Consider the following 17,693-nt stretch of genomic DNA (forward strand, 5'->3'; position numbering starts at 1 on the left):
CTCATTTTTCTGGAATTAGGAAATAAAATTAGATGGGGAAGAGGGAGCTGGAAATTTAATAATAAAATTTTTGAGGAATCAGATTTTGTTGAAGAAATAATAAAAGATATTCAAAATTTTATAGATAAAGGGAATAGTGATATTATAGAGGAATGGGTCATACTAAAGACAATTTTTAAACAAAAGGCAATTAAATTCTGGAAAATAAGGAGCAAAAAAATTAAATTAGAAAAAGAAGCGATAGAAAACCTATTAAATAAGGACAGTACACCTGATTTTAAAAATAATCTAAAAGGTAGACTGGAAAAAATAATGAAAGATGAGCAAAAAGGGAAAGAAATCAGAACAGTGAAATTTACGGAAATATATAGAAGGGCTGAGGGAGTATACAAAACAGAAGAACTAAGTAGAGGGGGAGAGAAATGCCTAGAGAGTTTAAAACTAGATAATAATGAGAAGACAACAGATAATGATAAAATCCTAAAACACATTAAAGAATACTATACTGAGCTATACAAATCACAAGAGATAGATGATAAGACAATTGACGAATATTTACAAGAAATAAAATGCGAGATGATATCATCAGAACATAAGAACTTATGTGATGATTTCATCTCGATAAATGAAATTACAGGTATAATTAAAAACCTATCCAAAGGGAACTCACCAGGTAGAGATGGACTCACCGCGGAATCCTATAAAAAGTTCTGCGGTGAGTTGTCGCCAATACTTGAATGGTTATATAACAATATATTACTAAGGAATAGTACAATGTCCAACAGTATGAGGGAAAGTTTAATTACACTAATATATAAAGGGAAGGGAGACAGGAATGATTTAAAAAACTGGAGGCCCATCTCCCTCCTAAACATAGATTACAAAATTCTAAGCAAGATTTTAGCAGGAAGAATTAGGCATGGAATGGACAAAATTATCAATATAAATCAAACATGTGGTTCAAAAGGGAGGGACATACAGAACAATAGTCTAAGTATTAAAACAATAATAGACTATATCAACGATTCTGGTCAAAAAGGTGACATGGTACTATTTGACCAGGAAAAAGCCTTTGATAGATTAGAACACAACTATATACAGAAAGTTCTAGAGAAATTTGTGTTTGGAAACAACTTCCAAAAGTGGACTATAATAAAATAACCTCAAGAGTACAGATAAATGGAACAAGCACAGGACAATCTGACATTAACAGATCATCAGTGAGGCAAGGCTGCCCACTATCCATGCTAATATATGTAATAGCAATAGAAATTCTACGTATAAAAATATGACTAAATAAAAAGATAGAAGGCATTAAAATCATTGAACTGCACACTGACAGAAGCCTGTACAACACTAATTCAAGAGTACTGAGATTTCCACACTATACAGTCCTGGCTGTGATTGTGTTGGTGTCACCAGTGACATTCATGGCATGCAAGAGAGGCTTCAGTGTGCAGAAGAAAATCAAGACTAAGGGAAGGTCCAGAATAAAACAGGAGACCTTAACACAAATGATGCGAGTCAAAGAAGAGGGACCTAGTGTGGAGGAATATGATCCAAAAGCCAAGCATCAGAAAATTTTGTGAAATGCGACATAGACAAAAGCGAACAATTTTGCAGTTAAAGAATATGATATTTGTACATGATATCAATCAATTTTAATACATAGTTTTTTTTAATAGAATAATAAATGATTACAAATAAATAAAACTGACAAAGTTTTGTGTCTGTTTATTCCTGGTCATTTGAATGGACATTTAGCCACTTTAACATGTTTCTGGGAGGGGACTGCAGCTTTCGCTGGTGGGACTCCCATTTTTACCAAGTTAGGAGTCCTGGACTCATAGTTTTAAAATCCTAGTGAGACCTCTGAGTGACATCTCATAAATAATTGTGGCAAGTTTCATGTTTCAGCATAACACTGCTTGCTATGTTGAGAAAATACAATCTGCATTTTTAAAATAGCTCACTTTCCACCGAGGCTCGGCTTGTGTGGGCCTTTGCTACTAACGAATACTGCCCTGTGGGGGAAAAAAGGATAAGTTTTTCAAAAGGACTGTTTTGATGCTTACGATGTAATAGTTCCAACTATGCAACCAAAATTAAATCATATAATAATAATAACTATGTAGTCTTTATGGGAGCGCTCTACAGATATTAGGAACTTCTGAGAGAATGATGTATGTAATGTGATGTTGTTTGCATTTGCAACATGCACAATGTAGAGAATGTTGCCATACCTCCTATCTTAATTTCATGTACTGTGGATGAAATTTCATTGGATATTGTACTTATGGAAATTGTACATAATCTAAGCACACCTGACCAAAATTACTGTACCCATGTGCTCAAACAATTAGCCTGAATTAGTTTAAAATACATTTCAGTACTGATTAAAACAGGAAAAACTAATGTTGCCAGACTAGACAGTACCAGTTTCTGAAAGTGCAATGAATGAACTACCAAACATAAAATGTCAAAAAAAGTTATCAGCTTTTTTTACAAACTTTACCTCTGAAATCCAGGAAGTGAAAATAACCAAGGAGATAGCAGTTTTTTGATAGGTGCACATATGAAGTAAAGCCAAACTGTATACTCTATAACCCAAAATACATCCTTCAATTAAACACCAAGCTAAAGGGAATTAAAAGTTCTTTAACAATACCTAAGGTAAACAAGGTCATTGGTAATCTGGTGCAAGTTTCAAACTTTTGGTAGCTGGGACAAATAGAAAGACAAATAACTGCCCATTCTAGAATGGGAGTGATAAAAGAAAGTTTTAACATAAAAATTACAAAATGTATTTTAAATTCTCTTTTTTAAATTGGGATGAACAAGTTTAAAAGAAAGTTTGAACCAATAAATAAAAAATAAGTCACAAAAAAAATGTGGGATGCCACCATGAGTTTCAAAATTGTGACCTCATGTTTGGCAAGCAAGCAGGAAAACAAAAAGATGGAAAGAAAGAGAGACAAATCTGGGTGTTTATATGTATGATAAATATAAGCTTTGATATTTCCCATTCAAAAATATAGTATAAGTCTGGTACTAATATTAATTACAGCAAACTCGAAATCATAGGAAACTAAAAGATGATCTACATGTATTCTGAATACATGTATAAGTAAAAATGTAAACTATACACAAATTCAGTCATATATAATCAGGCCCCTTTCCGAGGCTGAGAGAGGTCTGGGCCACATCAAGTGTTTTGTGCTAGATGATAAGAGTATTTAAGAAATCTAAAAATACCTGGTAAAAACCAGGCGCTTTAGGGGCTGAGGCCAAGATCATGTGGCCACCCTGGCCACCTTCACCCCCCAATTCCACACCCCAACTGCACCTGTATATAACAGTAATTACCAAAAGTTCAGTTTCTTATGTGCTCAGGTTCATGAGAGACGACCAAAGCTAACTAGAGAACTTTCATGTCTTGTTACCTGCTAATGAAATATGTAGATCCAGAGTTCAGGATTTATCAGGATTACTTTTAAAGACAGAAAACTGCAGACTATTTCACCAGGATAAAAGCAGTATTGCTTCATTTCTCTGTTTCATGAATATGTTAGTAAATTTATCATTATTGCAGCACACACTTTTAGCACCATAGCATTACACTCTGGGATACTTAATTGTTGTGAAATTGCAAAAGTAAATTCAGCATGCCTACAGCTTGCAAATTTAGAATGACTGCAGCTTGCGAACGACTGCAGTTTGCAAATTTAAAATGGTTACAGCTTGCAAATTTACAAAGACTACAGCTTGCAAATTTACAATGACTACAGCTTGCAAATGACTACAACTTGCAACTTTAAAATGACTACATGCAGTTTGCAAATTTAGAATGACTACAGCTTGCAAAATTACAATGACTACAGCTTGCAAATTTACAATGACTACAGCTTGCAAATTTACAATGACTACAGCTTGCAAATTTAGAATATGACTACAGCTTGCAAATTTAGACTGACAGCAATACATCATGGAAAGCAGAACTGTGATATTTTCAAGTCAGTTTATCATGACAGTATCAAATATATTCACTACAATGACAGTCTGTACTGAAATTACACATGCAATCATTTATGCCAGAATGTACTTAAATATTGCAGCATAGATGCAGTATTTGACCAACACAGTTGTTGTTGTTGTTGTGGGGTTTAACGCCATTTTTCAGCACACGATAGGCTATACATGGCGGCCAGTATTAATGGTGGAGGAAGAACCCGGAAAAACCCCATAAAGAACCACTGACACATGAGAAGCTACTGGCAAGCTTTCTCACATACCCACATTGGCTGAATTCGAGACTCGAACCCACGCAGACAGAGACCAACACAGTAAAACTGTTTAAGGTATGTAATTATAATAATTTAATAAATGAGCAATTCCTAAGTAGTAAGACCTAAATCTGTTTTCACTGAAGTAATCTGTCTTTTCCAAGTAAGTCATGTTATTAATGTCATAAAATGAAATAATTTAATTACTTATCAATAGTTTCCTGTCATTCATTTTATAGAATTAAGTTACATCTGTTCAAAGCAGCCATGTAAAAATGAGTAATTAGCAAGTCAAACTAGAAAACAGGTTGTAAAGCATTTACTATAATCTAGTTGCAAAAAAAAGTCTTTTCTCATGCTTGAAACAGATTATCTTTTTCAAGAAAAACATGCATTTCATGCTACATTACTTAGCAATAGCCTTCTGTAGGTTATTGTACTGCATTAAGTAATTTGTTAAAGTAGGTAATACAACATAAAAGTCAATAGTTAGTAAGTAAATGCTAGTAACCAAATATTCCAACTTCTACTTACATGAACATTTAAAACAATAAAAATTACCAAGGAATTATTTTAGTGTAGGTAGCTTAATAATTCATGTTTAATATAAACTGGATTAAATTTCCCAATTGTTACATGCATTTTAATGCATTATGCCACTTGGACTGTTAAGACCTGAGATTTTGCAAGTGAGAAAAAAGAGGGGTAAATTGTTTAAGATACAAGAAAACAGGGCTTTTCCTTCAGTTTTTCTGTTCAAATAACTGTCATGGGAATATAATTGTAAATATATAAAAACTTGTCTCAGAAATAAAACGGTATTTTAGTGTTGTTATGGATATCTATATCACATTTACTATTTTATAATATAGATTTTATTAAGTTATTAGGTTATTGACATATTATTATTCTTTAATTCTAAAGCACCAAACAATGTGATAGTCAGAAACGTTTCTCAGCATGAAGCTCCTAATGAGATTCTTTACCTACCTAATTAAGTAATTGCTAATTGTCAGTGTAGTGTTAAGATTATCAAACTTTGCTTTGGAAAACTATTTTTAAAAAGCTGGCTTCACAAGAATGTATCTTGGAAGTTGTCTGAAAATCATCATGCAGTCATCCTGTCATCATGCAGTCATCCTGTGAGCATGCATCATGTCATCATGCAGTCATTACAGCTATGCAGTCATTACATCATACAGTCATCAGTCATTACAGCATGCAGTCCTCACAGTCATGAAGTCATTACATCATCATGCAATCAGCCAATGAATTATGCTAGTCATTCCTGCAAACAATGACTCAATTTGATTATTACAATTATTCATGCTCAAGTTGGAAGATTTACCTACCTTATTCAAATTAGCATGCAATCTAGCTGAAAAAGTTATAGCGGCTTGAAATGTATATAGATGCTGCTTAATTACCTCAACACATACACATACATACATACTGAACAGTAAATGTTATCTCCACTTACACCATTTCTGAATTAATTTTCTGGCATCAGACTTAGAGATATTATGATTTATTATGAAATTACTAAAAAATTACTGTAATGAATTCACTGTTATGGATCAATGGAATTATTATAAATTCACTGTTATGGACACAATGGAATTATTATCAATTCACTGTTATGGATGCAATAACATCAGATGGTAAATGCATGCATCCATACCTTGACTAAAGTATTCGTCCTATACAATTATACAGCAATGAATGGAAATTGCTTTAAATGTGACGAAAGATATGCAATCACTTTATTTTCAAAATTTCTCATTTAATATGTATTGCTTTGAGATGGTAACTGTTAAGGATGAGCCTTTATGTATGCCTTTATACCCTCCCACCCCCTCCATTTATTGCACCTTGGGAATGTGCTTTGATCATTTTCTTTATTCTGACTTGTTGCTCTATTGCACATTGCCTTAACTAGCATGATGGCAATCTATGGACTCTGACTATTATGCTATATAGCAGGGTTAGAGAGAGAGAGAGAGATGTGCTGGATTTAGATGTCTTTCATCATCAGACATGTTGTATAAGCAGTGTATTGCAAACAATCCCTGCATAATGAGTTCGAATTCCAGTACTTACGATCATCTAGATTAGGGTATAACTGCAAAAGATATTCTCGCATAGGAATCCTAGGTGTGCTGGACACTGGTGGTGGTTTGGCCATCATATATCTATTTCTTCCAATGATGCAGTGACTTCAGTTTATTTCTAATCACTGAACCTGTTAAAGATAAACTATTTATGATTAAAGAAGAATACATGTAGCAAATTTCAATAATTCTACAAGAGGCCCAGTAGGAACTCAGAATGCTCACTAGTTTTTTTCTTGTGGGCAGAAAAAAAATATGTGATAACAACATCCTTTTCATTCTGGGTACCAGTACATTTCATATTTATATTTTACATATGGGATTATAAATAAAAAAACAAGAGAATGGAATGACACCCTGCTGTCTGAAAAGAATTGTCAGAAATTCAAGACAAGACCATGTGTTCTTTTTGACATCTGACTAATGAAACCATCCGTGATATACTTGATGCCCATAACTTTTAAATTAGCCACTATGGCAGACATAGTGAAGGAAACTGTATTATTTTTATTTAGGCTAAAGTAGACATGCTTAGAAGTCTTTTGTTGATATGATCATTTACCGGTATTTCAGGAAAATAAGTGGCATAATTTTCAATATATTCAATCACTGTAGCAGTCATATTTGAGATTAGATTGATACCATTTTCATTCAGGACCAACTAGACATCATACTGCGTCCTCTGTAGAAAATAAATCTAGATTAATATGACTTTCCATTTATGAGGAACTGCAAGAACAAGATTTTCAAGATGTTTGTGATGACCATATATATATACTCTGTGTAATGACAATATATACTGTGTGCAATGACCATATATACTATGTGTAATGACCATATATACTCTGTGTAATGACAATATATACTGTGTACAATGACCATATATACTATGTGTAATGACCATATATACTCTGTGTAATGAACACATATACAGTGTAATGACCATATATACTCTGTGTAATAAGAATATATACTGTGTGTAATGACCATATATACTCGGTGTAATGATAATATATACTGTGTGCAATGCCCATATATACTATGTGTAATGACCATACATACTCTGTGTAATGAACATATATACAGTGTAATGACCATATATACTCTGTGTAATAAGAATATATACTGTGTGTAATGACCATATATACTCTGTGTAATGACAATATATACTGTGTGCAATGACCATATATACTATGTGTAATGACCATATATACTCTGTGTAATGAACATATATACAGTGTAATGACCATATATACTCTGTGTAATGAGAATATATACTCTATGTTTTGACCATCTGTCACAGCTAATTTTGTATGACAAAGGAATGTCATTCCATTAATAACTAAGACAGCCATTCTATTAATGATTAAGGGGAAGTCATTCCATCAATGACCAGGGGAAGACAATCCATTAATGATTAAGAAAACGACATTAGTAGTTAAGGGGGGCACTTTACGGACAATGGGAATTAGCATTACAGACCCCCCTGGGTTAGATTACGGACAATGGAAATTTAACATGGCGAAAAATCGTGGGTCAGATTACGGACAAGGGGAATTTAACATGGCGATAAATCGTGGGTCACTCTACGGACAAGGGGAATTTAACATGGCGATAAATCGTGGGTCACTCTACGGACAAGGGGAATTTAACATGGGGAATAGTTTGGGCTTGTTTAGGGACAAGGGGAATTTAACATGGGATTTTTTTTTTTTAAAAAAATTTTAAAAAAAGGGGTAGGCAATTCAAAGGCTATCTCTTTTCGAGATATATGGCTGGCCCTGAAAAGGGCCTTTGGGTTTTCTTCTGCTTCTAATTTCTTCTTTTCCTCCACCAACTTCTTATTTTATCTCCAACACTCTTTCTCTTCTTTTTCTTCTCCTCCTCTTCTTTCTTCTTCTCTTCCTCCTCTTCTTTCTTCCTCTTTTCATTTTCTTCTTCTTTTTCAATTTTTTCGTTCCAATTGCGTATTCTTATTCTTTCCTCTTCATCCTCCTTCTCCTCCTTAATCTCTTTCATGACACCACTAATCTTGTCCTTTGCTTTCCTTAAGTTATTAATTTCCATCTTCACACGATGGGGACTATAGGAATAATGGTCTTCAACCAGTCTTAATAGCATCTGTTCCATTATTCCTAAGTTGTCTAAAACGTCTTGCAAGGTTTGTATTTTGTCGATTTGGTTTGACGCCATCTTCTTTTTATTCTTTGCAGAATGGTTTGAACGACGAACATTGTGGGTTATTATAGTGAAAGCGCGGACGTGATGGAAAACATCCCCCTAAAAAACATAAAATGGATCTTACCTAGATCATGACCCAACAACGCGCGAACGTGAAGGAAAACATCCCCACTTTTCTCATTTCATATAATATAACCCTAACTATACTCTCCACATACGCTAAGAAACAATAAAGAAACCCATAATCTACTATTCACACAAACTTACTTTATTAGTTACTAACACAAACACACAATCACATACACTTCCACTATTAATAAAGAGTTAGTGTTTATTTTCACACTACTCTACCTACACACATTGGCAAATCGATCGTTATTTCTTTTCTAGAGTATTGGGTAGCCCTGAAAAGGGCTGTTTTGTTTGGAACTTCATGGACACCTGGTTAATGGTGGCACCTTCCAGGCCTGGCGCCACATACACATCTTATCCCCCAGTTACTTTTTACCTTTTGGGGGGAGAGAGCAGAGGCAGGATATGTCGCTTCAGAATCCCAATTTTCGCTCTCTGGGATTTTGAAATTTCTTCTCTCCTTTTCCTCCTCCTCTTCTTTGTTTCTTCTTTCCTCTTTATATCTTCTTTCTTCTTCTTTATATCTTCTCTCCTCCTCTTCTTTGTTTCTTCTTTCCTCCTCTCTTATCCTTCCCTCCTCGACAATGGCTTCCGCAGCCAGTTCATTTAATATGCGCCTGGCATATTCCAGATGCACATGAAGCTCCAACAGTTTCTCAAGTCTCGTGTTCATTTTTTGGTGTTGATCAATCAACAAGGGTAGCTGGACTGCCGAACGAGTTTCAATTTATACTGAAAGCGCGGACGTGAAGGAAAACATCCCCCTAATAACATAAAATTCATCTTACCTAGATCATGACCAAAAAAAATAAACAACAACGCGCGGACCTAAAAGAAACACTCACTCACTTTTTTATGCTACCCATCACTATTGTAAAAATTTTTATAAATCACTTCAATAGACTATCCACATACGCAAGGCAATCCAATCTAACCCAAATATACACCTCAAACAGTCCAAAAAAAAAAAAACATCATTTTAATCTACTATCCACACCAACTTACTTTATCACTTACAAACACAATCACACAAACACACAAACACATACCCTCACATTTTTTAAGAAAGAGTTAGTGTTTATTTTCACACTACTCTACCTACACACATTGGCAAATCAATCGTTATTTCTTTTCTAGAGTATTGGGTAGCCCTGAAAAGGGCTGTTTTTTTGTTTTGCTATGGCAATCTTTTTTAGTTTCTAAGAATGCGATGTCCTCTGAGGATAGACTTTCTGGCGATAGGTCTGCTTCTTCGGAAAGAGAAGAACTCTTTGGTGTCGATACGGCAATCGACAAAGCCTCTGTCAGGTTCAGGTTGCTGCTGCTGTTGTTGCTGTTGTTGCTGCTGTTGCTGCTGTCTCTGAAGTCTGTACTTCTCTGTCCATTCTTCTTTTTCCCTGTTCATTTCTTCTCTGAAGAGCTCTTCTATCAGGTCTTCAGTGATTTTTAACATTCTCACATTCTCTATTTCTTCTGGCTTCGGTATCAGACTGTGTCTGACCCTATGCAAATTCACGTAGGCTTCGTTGAGCTTGGCTAGTTTGGAACACATCTTCTTAGGAGGATGAGTCGACAATGGATGGTTAGACTGGAAACAACCCCGGTTCTTATAGTGAAAGCGCGGACGTGAAGGAAAACATCCCCCACACGGTTTTCGAGTCGCAACGTTCAGTGAGTGTCATGAGAGGGATAGTAAGAAATGAAAGAGCATCAATCCAACATTCTTATAGCTAAACAAAAGACAAAAGCATTTTTTCAAAACACAACATTTTTATTCAAAAATCACTTAACACTAAACAACAACTCTAACATGTTTAACAATAATCCAACACTATAACATCTAACCATTTTTTTCTAATCACAAACATTTTTTCTCAATGCACAATCTACTTTAAACAGGGCTGACAACGTTGTGAATGAAATTGTGATTTCCACTGTTGGAAATCATTAGGCCATTGATGGACACTATGTTTCCTAGCTTGAGACAAAAGATAAGCATAATGGTCACAAAACCATCGATCTACTTTCACATCGTTTCTAGCAGAAGAACGAGGATCGAAATGAGTCACTAAATGTTCTAAGGAATAGCCCAGGCTGCGATGATGCAGAAAATACACACAATATTGTCCACACACTAAGGAATCTGTGCCTTGTAATTTCACATTATTGAATCGGGTGGTTTGAGCATTTCTTCTCATAAAGTCGATGATATCGTCTTCCAAAGGGGGCAATCCGTACAAATCGAAATATTCCACACATCCTTCTTGAGGAAAGTAGACGGCTACCCAGTGGGTTCCTGGGAGATGACTGTCGTCCGTGTTGATCACATAAGCTTGATGGTCTTTAGGTTTGCGATGAGGGAGTTCATCTTTAGCACAGACGACAGGATTCCAAGAAGCCGTATACGAACTGTGGTTCAAAAGGTAATAAAGTTCCCAGGTATCCATTGATTTGTGTTTTTTTCTTCTTCACAGGTAATAATAAGTCGTCAATTCGATTCTGACTTTTTGCTTGAAAATGTCTGACGAATAAACGGTTATTCGTTCTGTTTCCTCACTCTGATTCAGGAGAGCTTCGATACGATGGATCTCTTGAGTGGTTAATGGTGGACTAGAATGTTCACGCAAGTCTTTATACCACTGGTGCAACACGTCTTTGTTCGAGATGAGACTCCAAGCTTCGTCCAGATACTCGTCCAATTTTTCTTCTTGACTTAACATCAGGCATTTATCGTGTTGAATTTGACTGGGATGATCGTTTTGACATCCATAGCAATTTTTCTTGATCAATTCTGTTATTTTGTCGACCAAGTGTTTGGCAAAACAGGAGACTAAATGGGCTTCTTGTTCTGGCCATCTCGATTTCATTACGATCACTTCTTCTTCCACAGTCTCCTCACATTTCATCTCCAAAGTTTCTCCACTAGGTAAAGAGGGATAACAGTCTTCCATGATTTCTAGTAATCTAGAATGACTTCTCTCAAACTGTTGATTTCTATCGTATTGTCAAATTCTGCATACAGGATGACGTTCAACGTTGGATCAGCAGGGTCTCGGTTTGCAAACTGAATTTCCACACGAATCTGGCCTGATTTTATAGGGTGGAAATGTCCCTCGTCGCTGCCTTGGTCTGGAGTGAAATCGAAAGCCCACAAAGCATAGCCTCCTACATAATCGTCGTACGTAATCCCGTGACTGGTGTTGGTCCCTAACTGTCCCGTGGCTTCGTACAGGGACAAGTACGATCTCAAGTAATTGTTCTGGGCAAAGTTAGGCTCAAAGGGTCGTGTACACAAGGTCTTGCCGTCGCGACTGACTTCGATTTTGGACACGCTAGAGTGTCGAAACTCAAAAGGATTTTCGTTGTGAAGTCCATTGAAAGCTGAATTCCTGACGATACCAACGATCAAACGTTTGGGTAACTGCCCTTGGAACAGATGATCTTCGATCATGGATCGCTGTCCAACAGGAATGGTGAACGTTTTCACTTCTACGCGTCGTATCGGATACTTGGCGGTCGTTCTGCTCAACGTCTGACTGATGTCGTTACCTACTTTAGGTAACACTTCTACGCGACGCACGTAGAGCCTGGCTTCTTGAATGATGGTTTTGTAAGTGGCATCATTAGCCATCAAATGGAAAGCAGCACTACTGCGATTCAGTCTCAGGCGGATATCCACTCCGTTCAGCAAATACTTTTCTTGTAACCACATGTCCAAATGCAAACGATCCATCAGTTCTAAACTTCGCCCTTGCAGAATTTTAGTTCTACGTGTGTTAAACCCCACGTTGTGAGGATTGTCATCTTCTGTCAGGGCTGTGTCGCTAAACGTGCCTGCACCTGCCGTGTCAGGTTTCCATACCACGCAAGCATCCAGATGAGTATTCTTGGCTTCTTTTCCGTACGTCAAGAGATTTTCCAAGTAGGCACGATATGGGTAAGTATCCATGCTGCTGCTGACCAGTTTGTTATTCAAGTACAAGTCCACTTCGCTGAACAAGGAATGCATGAAATTGTTGACAGGCGCTACCCTATCATTGGCTCCAGGATTGGTGTTGTCAGTTTTGATCACTTTGACTTTCAAATACAGGTAACTGCTATTCAGATCGATGTAATCTTCGGGTTGTCCTTTGATTTCGAACTCGATGGGAGCGGAATCCGTCAAAGAGGAGACGGGATGAAATTCCACCCACTGGGATTCTTGCATCGTCATCATGGTGGGGGGCATGGCAAACATATCCAGTTCCGTCTTGGAACAAGCACATGACTCTCGGTGCATCATTTTTTTTCTGTGTCTCAATAATCGAAAACGTCTAAGTCTCGAACGGTTCTTCTTTTCTTGGCTTTTCTAGCTTGAAGTCTGGTGAAAGGGTGTTTTCTTCGTCGTCTCTTTCTGCCTTGTCCTTGCTGAATGCCTGACTCGGTAGCGTGCAGGGCATTTATAGGTGTGTCTCGGCGACCCAAAATGTCTTTGCCCGTTTGCAGCAAGACATTTTTGCCTGCCCTCATGAAGGCTTCTTTAGGGTTTTGTTTGTCGATGATGACATTTTGGAGAAATTCTTTGCCTTGTGTCAGTGCCGCATCTTTCAAAGCGTGCAATCCGCGTGTCACCATCGGTTTCAACACCGGGGCCACCGAACGAAAGGCCGATTTTAACATGTCTCCTAAACCGTGTCCTCGCTGTCGAGCAACTCCTCGGTACACTGGATACATGACTTACTTACGAGTCGTGAGAAAACCGTTTTCGAAAATGGAGTTTCACCGTGACTTTTCCTTTGGTGAATGGAATATTTTGTCCCAAATCTCCTTTTATAGTAATGTTGACCGTGTCCAAATACGACTTGCTGACAGGCAAATAGTGAGGATGGACAAATTCGCGGTGGACGTGGTAAGTGTTTCCACCTTCCTCGTCAGCGTTTGCGGCAGAATCCACTTTGAAAGGAATGACACGCAGTAACGGTACGGAGGTGTGTCCCACCACGTTATACTCCACCACATCAGAGTACACAAACATCAAATTCAGTCCATGGTTCAGTTCTACCGGGGTACGAAAATACCTGGCAAAAGAATCGTTGTCAGAAATGACTGGTAATTCGTTTTTTTCTTCTACTTTCTTCCTCATCTCCATGTTCCCGCCCAACATGTCAAACAATTCAGGACAAAATACAATGGACACGATTTTACTCGGCTCAATTTTCATCAAGAAGCGACGAGCTGCTTTGTGGTACTCCATGGTGACCTTTTTTTGGGCAAGCTCCAAAGCTTTCAGAAACACGACATTAAACCTGGAGCTTATGGTGCTGACCAAATGTTGACCACTAAAATAATAGCCTGGGTTAATCAACAAGTGGTAGGTCCACGTTTGAGTTTTTTCATTATAGGTTTTATTGTCATATTTGACATTATTCAAGTGCTTTTTCAATTGCTCGTCATGAACTTCCACATCAAATGTATTTTGATTGGGAAGGACATTGAGGACTTGGGTCGGGTGAATCATTTCCACTAAAGCCACTTCCCAATGGGCTTCGTGATCTAAGGGGATGGCCTGAGGTAATTTGGCCGTGTAACAGCACAACGTGTTCTTGGGAAACACCTCCATGGAACTGTCACTGGGTAAGGTTAAGTAAAATTGGTTTTGGTGACTCATAATACCAGAGTTCTGTGGTTGTCCGAGGGGTTACTGGACGTCAGAGGCGTGTCTCCGCCCAAAATGGGGTTCTGGTTGTGGTTGTTGTTGGAGTGGTGACTGGCACTGGCACTAGACACAACGTTCCCGTTCGAGGAGAATTTCAGGGAGGGATTGGGAAGCAGGTAACCGATGCAACTGCTCAATAAAATGGTCCACAATTGTTTGTCTCCTTGTTGCAAACTCAAATTGGCGATGGCTGCCCCGATGACACAATACACCACGAAGATTTGGCAGAAAAAGACGATTTGCGTTTTAGGCACACGTTCTCCACACCACACCCACAAGGGTTGTTTTTGTAAATCTTGCACAGAAGAACTAGGTGAAGAAGGAGGAGTGGTCGACGTAGCTGCGTCAGCTGTGTGAAAGGGCATGATGGTCACTTCTTCTTTTTATAGTCGATGACTTGCGAAGCGTCGATCCAAGAATAGAAACTGGGTGGATATCCTTTCCAACGTACTTTGACTTCTTTGACACGTCGTTTGCCCACTTTACGGGTTCTGCGTTCGAGAATGCTTTCGATGTCGTACACGTCGTCTTCTTTTTTGGTGACACGTTGTAACTCGGGCAAATAAAACGTTCCTTTGAGTACTTCTCCGTTCATGTCTTCCAATTTATAGACGGCAGGATGACGGTCATGCACTCGTCCAGTGACACGAAACAATTCGGTCGTCCAGTTAGGTAAGTAACCTTTGTCGAAAGTGCGTTTGGTTTTGCCAATGCGCACCCAATCTCCTACGGCCAACTCTCCACTTTTCTTGGGGACAGCCCTCGTCGGGGACGTACCGAACAGGCGCTCGAACACCAGCACTTCGTTGTCGGGAGTCACGTCTTGCGGGGCACGTCCGATGCTTCGATGGTAAGATTGGTTGTACGCTTGCACCAGATGCGGTAAGATGTCGATGTACTTCAGAGTGTGGTGATGCGTAAAATATTTCCACATGCGTTCTTTCAAAGTGCGTTGAAAACGTTCCACGATGCTGGCTTTGGTTTCGGGATTCTCGGTGGTAAAAAAATGAATGTCACGTTTCTTTAATTCTTTTTGGAAAGCTTGGTTCAGAAATTCGGTGCCTTTGTCCGTTTGCCATCGAAGAGGGTGACGGCCACTTTGTTTCAACACTCGTTGCAGGGCTCGCACTAACTCGCTGCTGGATTTGGAAGTCAAGGGCACAACCCAGGCAAATTTGGAAAAGACGTCGATGACACAAAACAGATATTTGTAGCCACGATTGTAGCTGGCCAAATGAGAGACATCGGCTAAATCGGCTTGCCATTGATGATCGATGCCTTCCACTCGGGTGCGACTTCTGGCAAACTTGCGTCGAATGGGTTTTTTTAAAAGTAGGTAGCTTGTTCTTGTAACCATCGTTGCACTTGAGGTAAACGGAGACTTTTCAGTCGCGTTTTGGCAGCACGATACAATTTTTGAACTCCTGCGTAACCTGCAGGATGCGAGGGATCGTAGTAAATGCTGGCTAAGACTTTTTCCATTTTTTTATTTTGTGTTGGTGTGTTAATAAGTCACCCACTCTTCGGTGATGCTACTTTGGGTGGGACGAAAGGGTGGTTTGGAAACAGATTTACGTGTCCGATGGGCTACAGGAGTAGAAGTCGAAGGTAGTGGTGGTGGTGGAGGTGGCAATGGAATGGCTTTGGTTTTCTTTTCTTTTTTCACTTCTGGTTTCCCTTCTTTCTTTTTCACTTCTGTCGAAGGAGGCGTGGACATCATCTTTTTAACCCAAGCTTTCATTTCTTCTCGTTGGGGTGTGGGGGACGGGGTCAACAAGGATGCTGCAATCTTACTCGAAATGGGAGCTGCTGACGGTGTTTGAAACACTTCGCGCATCTCTTCTTCCTCAGGTCTTTGTGGGGTAGCATCTCTGGTGACCCTTGGGGATGGTAGTGGTGGTGGTAATGATGATGATGATGCTGGACTTTTCATCAAGGTCTTAAAATCTTTCAGAGTGGGTAAAGCTGTTTTGTCTAAAGCTTTCTGGTGAAAGAGTTGCAGTCGTTGCAAGAGTTGACCGTACTTTTGCGATTTTTCTGTTTCGGACAAATCTTGGCGATCCATCAAGGACTGCAATTCGTGTTGTAACTGGGACATCTCGCTCAAATTGGGATTGGGAGGTAAATGCGGGGTGCGTTGTTCTTGCCACCGATGGTATTCCATCCATCGTTTGTAAGGCACTAAAGCTAGTTTTCGTCCTTCCATGGGGTTGTCAGGGGTCGATTCTGAGATCTTGGGACTTTCGAAGGCCTTTTTATCTTGCTCCCATCAGTCCTCCCAACATGGTTCCCAAGACTCCTTTCAGTATGGGGCCTAACAAGAGAGGCAAAATACCTCCACGTTGAACCAACATCTTCTTTTTTTGACGAATGGGAATTTTCTTTTGAACCATTTGGCGAAGAACGTGACGATGTTTGCCTAAGCATTGTTTCTGGTGTTTGGACAAAGGGATCGTGCCTTTCAAAACGTTCAAACAACATTCGCACACGGTATCGATGACCTCTTTGGAGGCCGTTTGAATGAGTTTTTTTCGTAGGAGTGGAGAAGCTTTGGACAGGACAGATAACAGGTCCCCATGTTTGGCTAAACGTGGTGGCAGTCCTTTCCTTTTCTTTCCTTGGGGTTTTCTGGAGGGTGACATCTTTGAGTCTTTAGGAGCACCAAAAGAACACTGATACCCTACTTGGTCACAGGCCTTTTTTATACTGGAACGCGTCGCCACTGATTGTCTTTACGTTTTATCAGTTTGAGGACAGGCATGACACGTCGTGCAGGGGTACGCAACGGACTAAATCGAGCCAGTTCTTGCTTGGACAAATCCAGTAAACTTTGTAACATGCCCGATCTTTCTTGGACTTTGATTTTGGGAGAAGGTACTTTGTGAGCAGCAGCCACCGCCACTAAATTGGAGGGTCCTGCCACTGGGGAAGTTCTTTTGGGGGTCATCAACGGAGATGTTCTTGGTGTGATCAACGTCTCCAAGTACTCTTCAGTTCTGGGTGACATTAACGGAGAAGTGGATGAACGTGAGGATGCCGGAGACGCAGTCACTGCTGTGGCAGGTCGTGGTTTGCGAGTGTAAGGTTGCGTCCTGGCCGCAGTGCCTCTCTTGCGACTAGTTTTCTTCTGTGGACTTTTCTTTTTCTGGGGACTTTTTCTCTGTTTCTTTTTCTGGGGGCTTCTTTTCTTTTTTCGGGGTGGTGTCTGGTAAGAGGAGGGTCCCGCCACTGGAGAAGTTCTTCTCTTTGGGGACCTGGTCTTTTTCTTCTTGGGGCTTCGTTGGACTTTTG

General features: G+C 39.0%; 1 protein-coding gene across 1 annotated transcript in view; it reads right to left on the reverse strand.

The window, feature by feature from the left end:
* The window catches only part of LOC149787091 (uncharacterized), a 90,925-nt gene that overhangs the window by 59,715 nt on the left and 13,517 nt on the right, over positions 1–17,693 (reverse strand). Inside the window, exon 2 of the mRNA XM_089976041.1 lies at positions 6,384–6,525. Coding sequence (XP_089832167.1) covers positions 6,384–6,471 — 88 coding nt within the window. The 5' untranslated portion in view covers positions 6,472–6,525. The remainder of the gene's footprint in view (positions 1–6,383; positions 6,526–17,693) is intronic.

Source organism: Sinohyriopsis cumingii, chromosome 12 (genome assembly GCF_028554795.1).
Source record: "Sinohyriopsis cumingii isolate HCF-2022 chromosome 12, ASM2855479v2, whole genome shotgun sequence".
In the NCBI taxonomy this organism is placed as follows: domain Eukaryota; kingdom Metazoa; phylum Mollusca; class Bivalvia; order Unionida; family Unionidae; genus Sinohyriopsis; species Sinohyriopsis cumingii.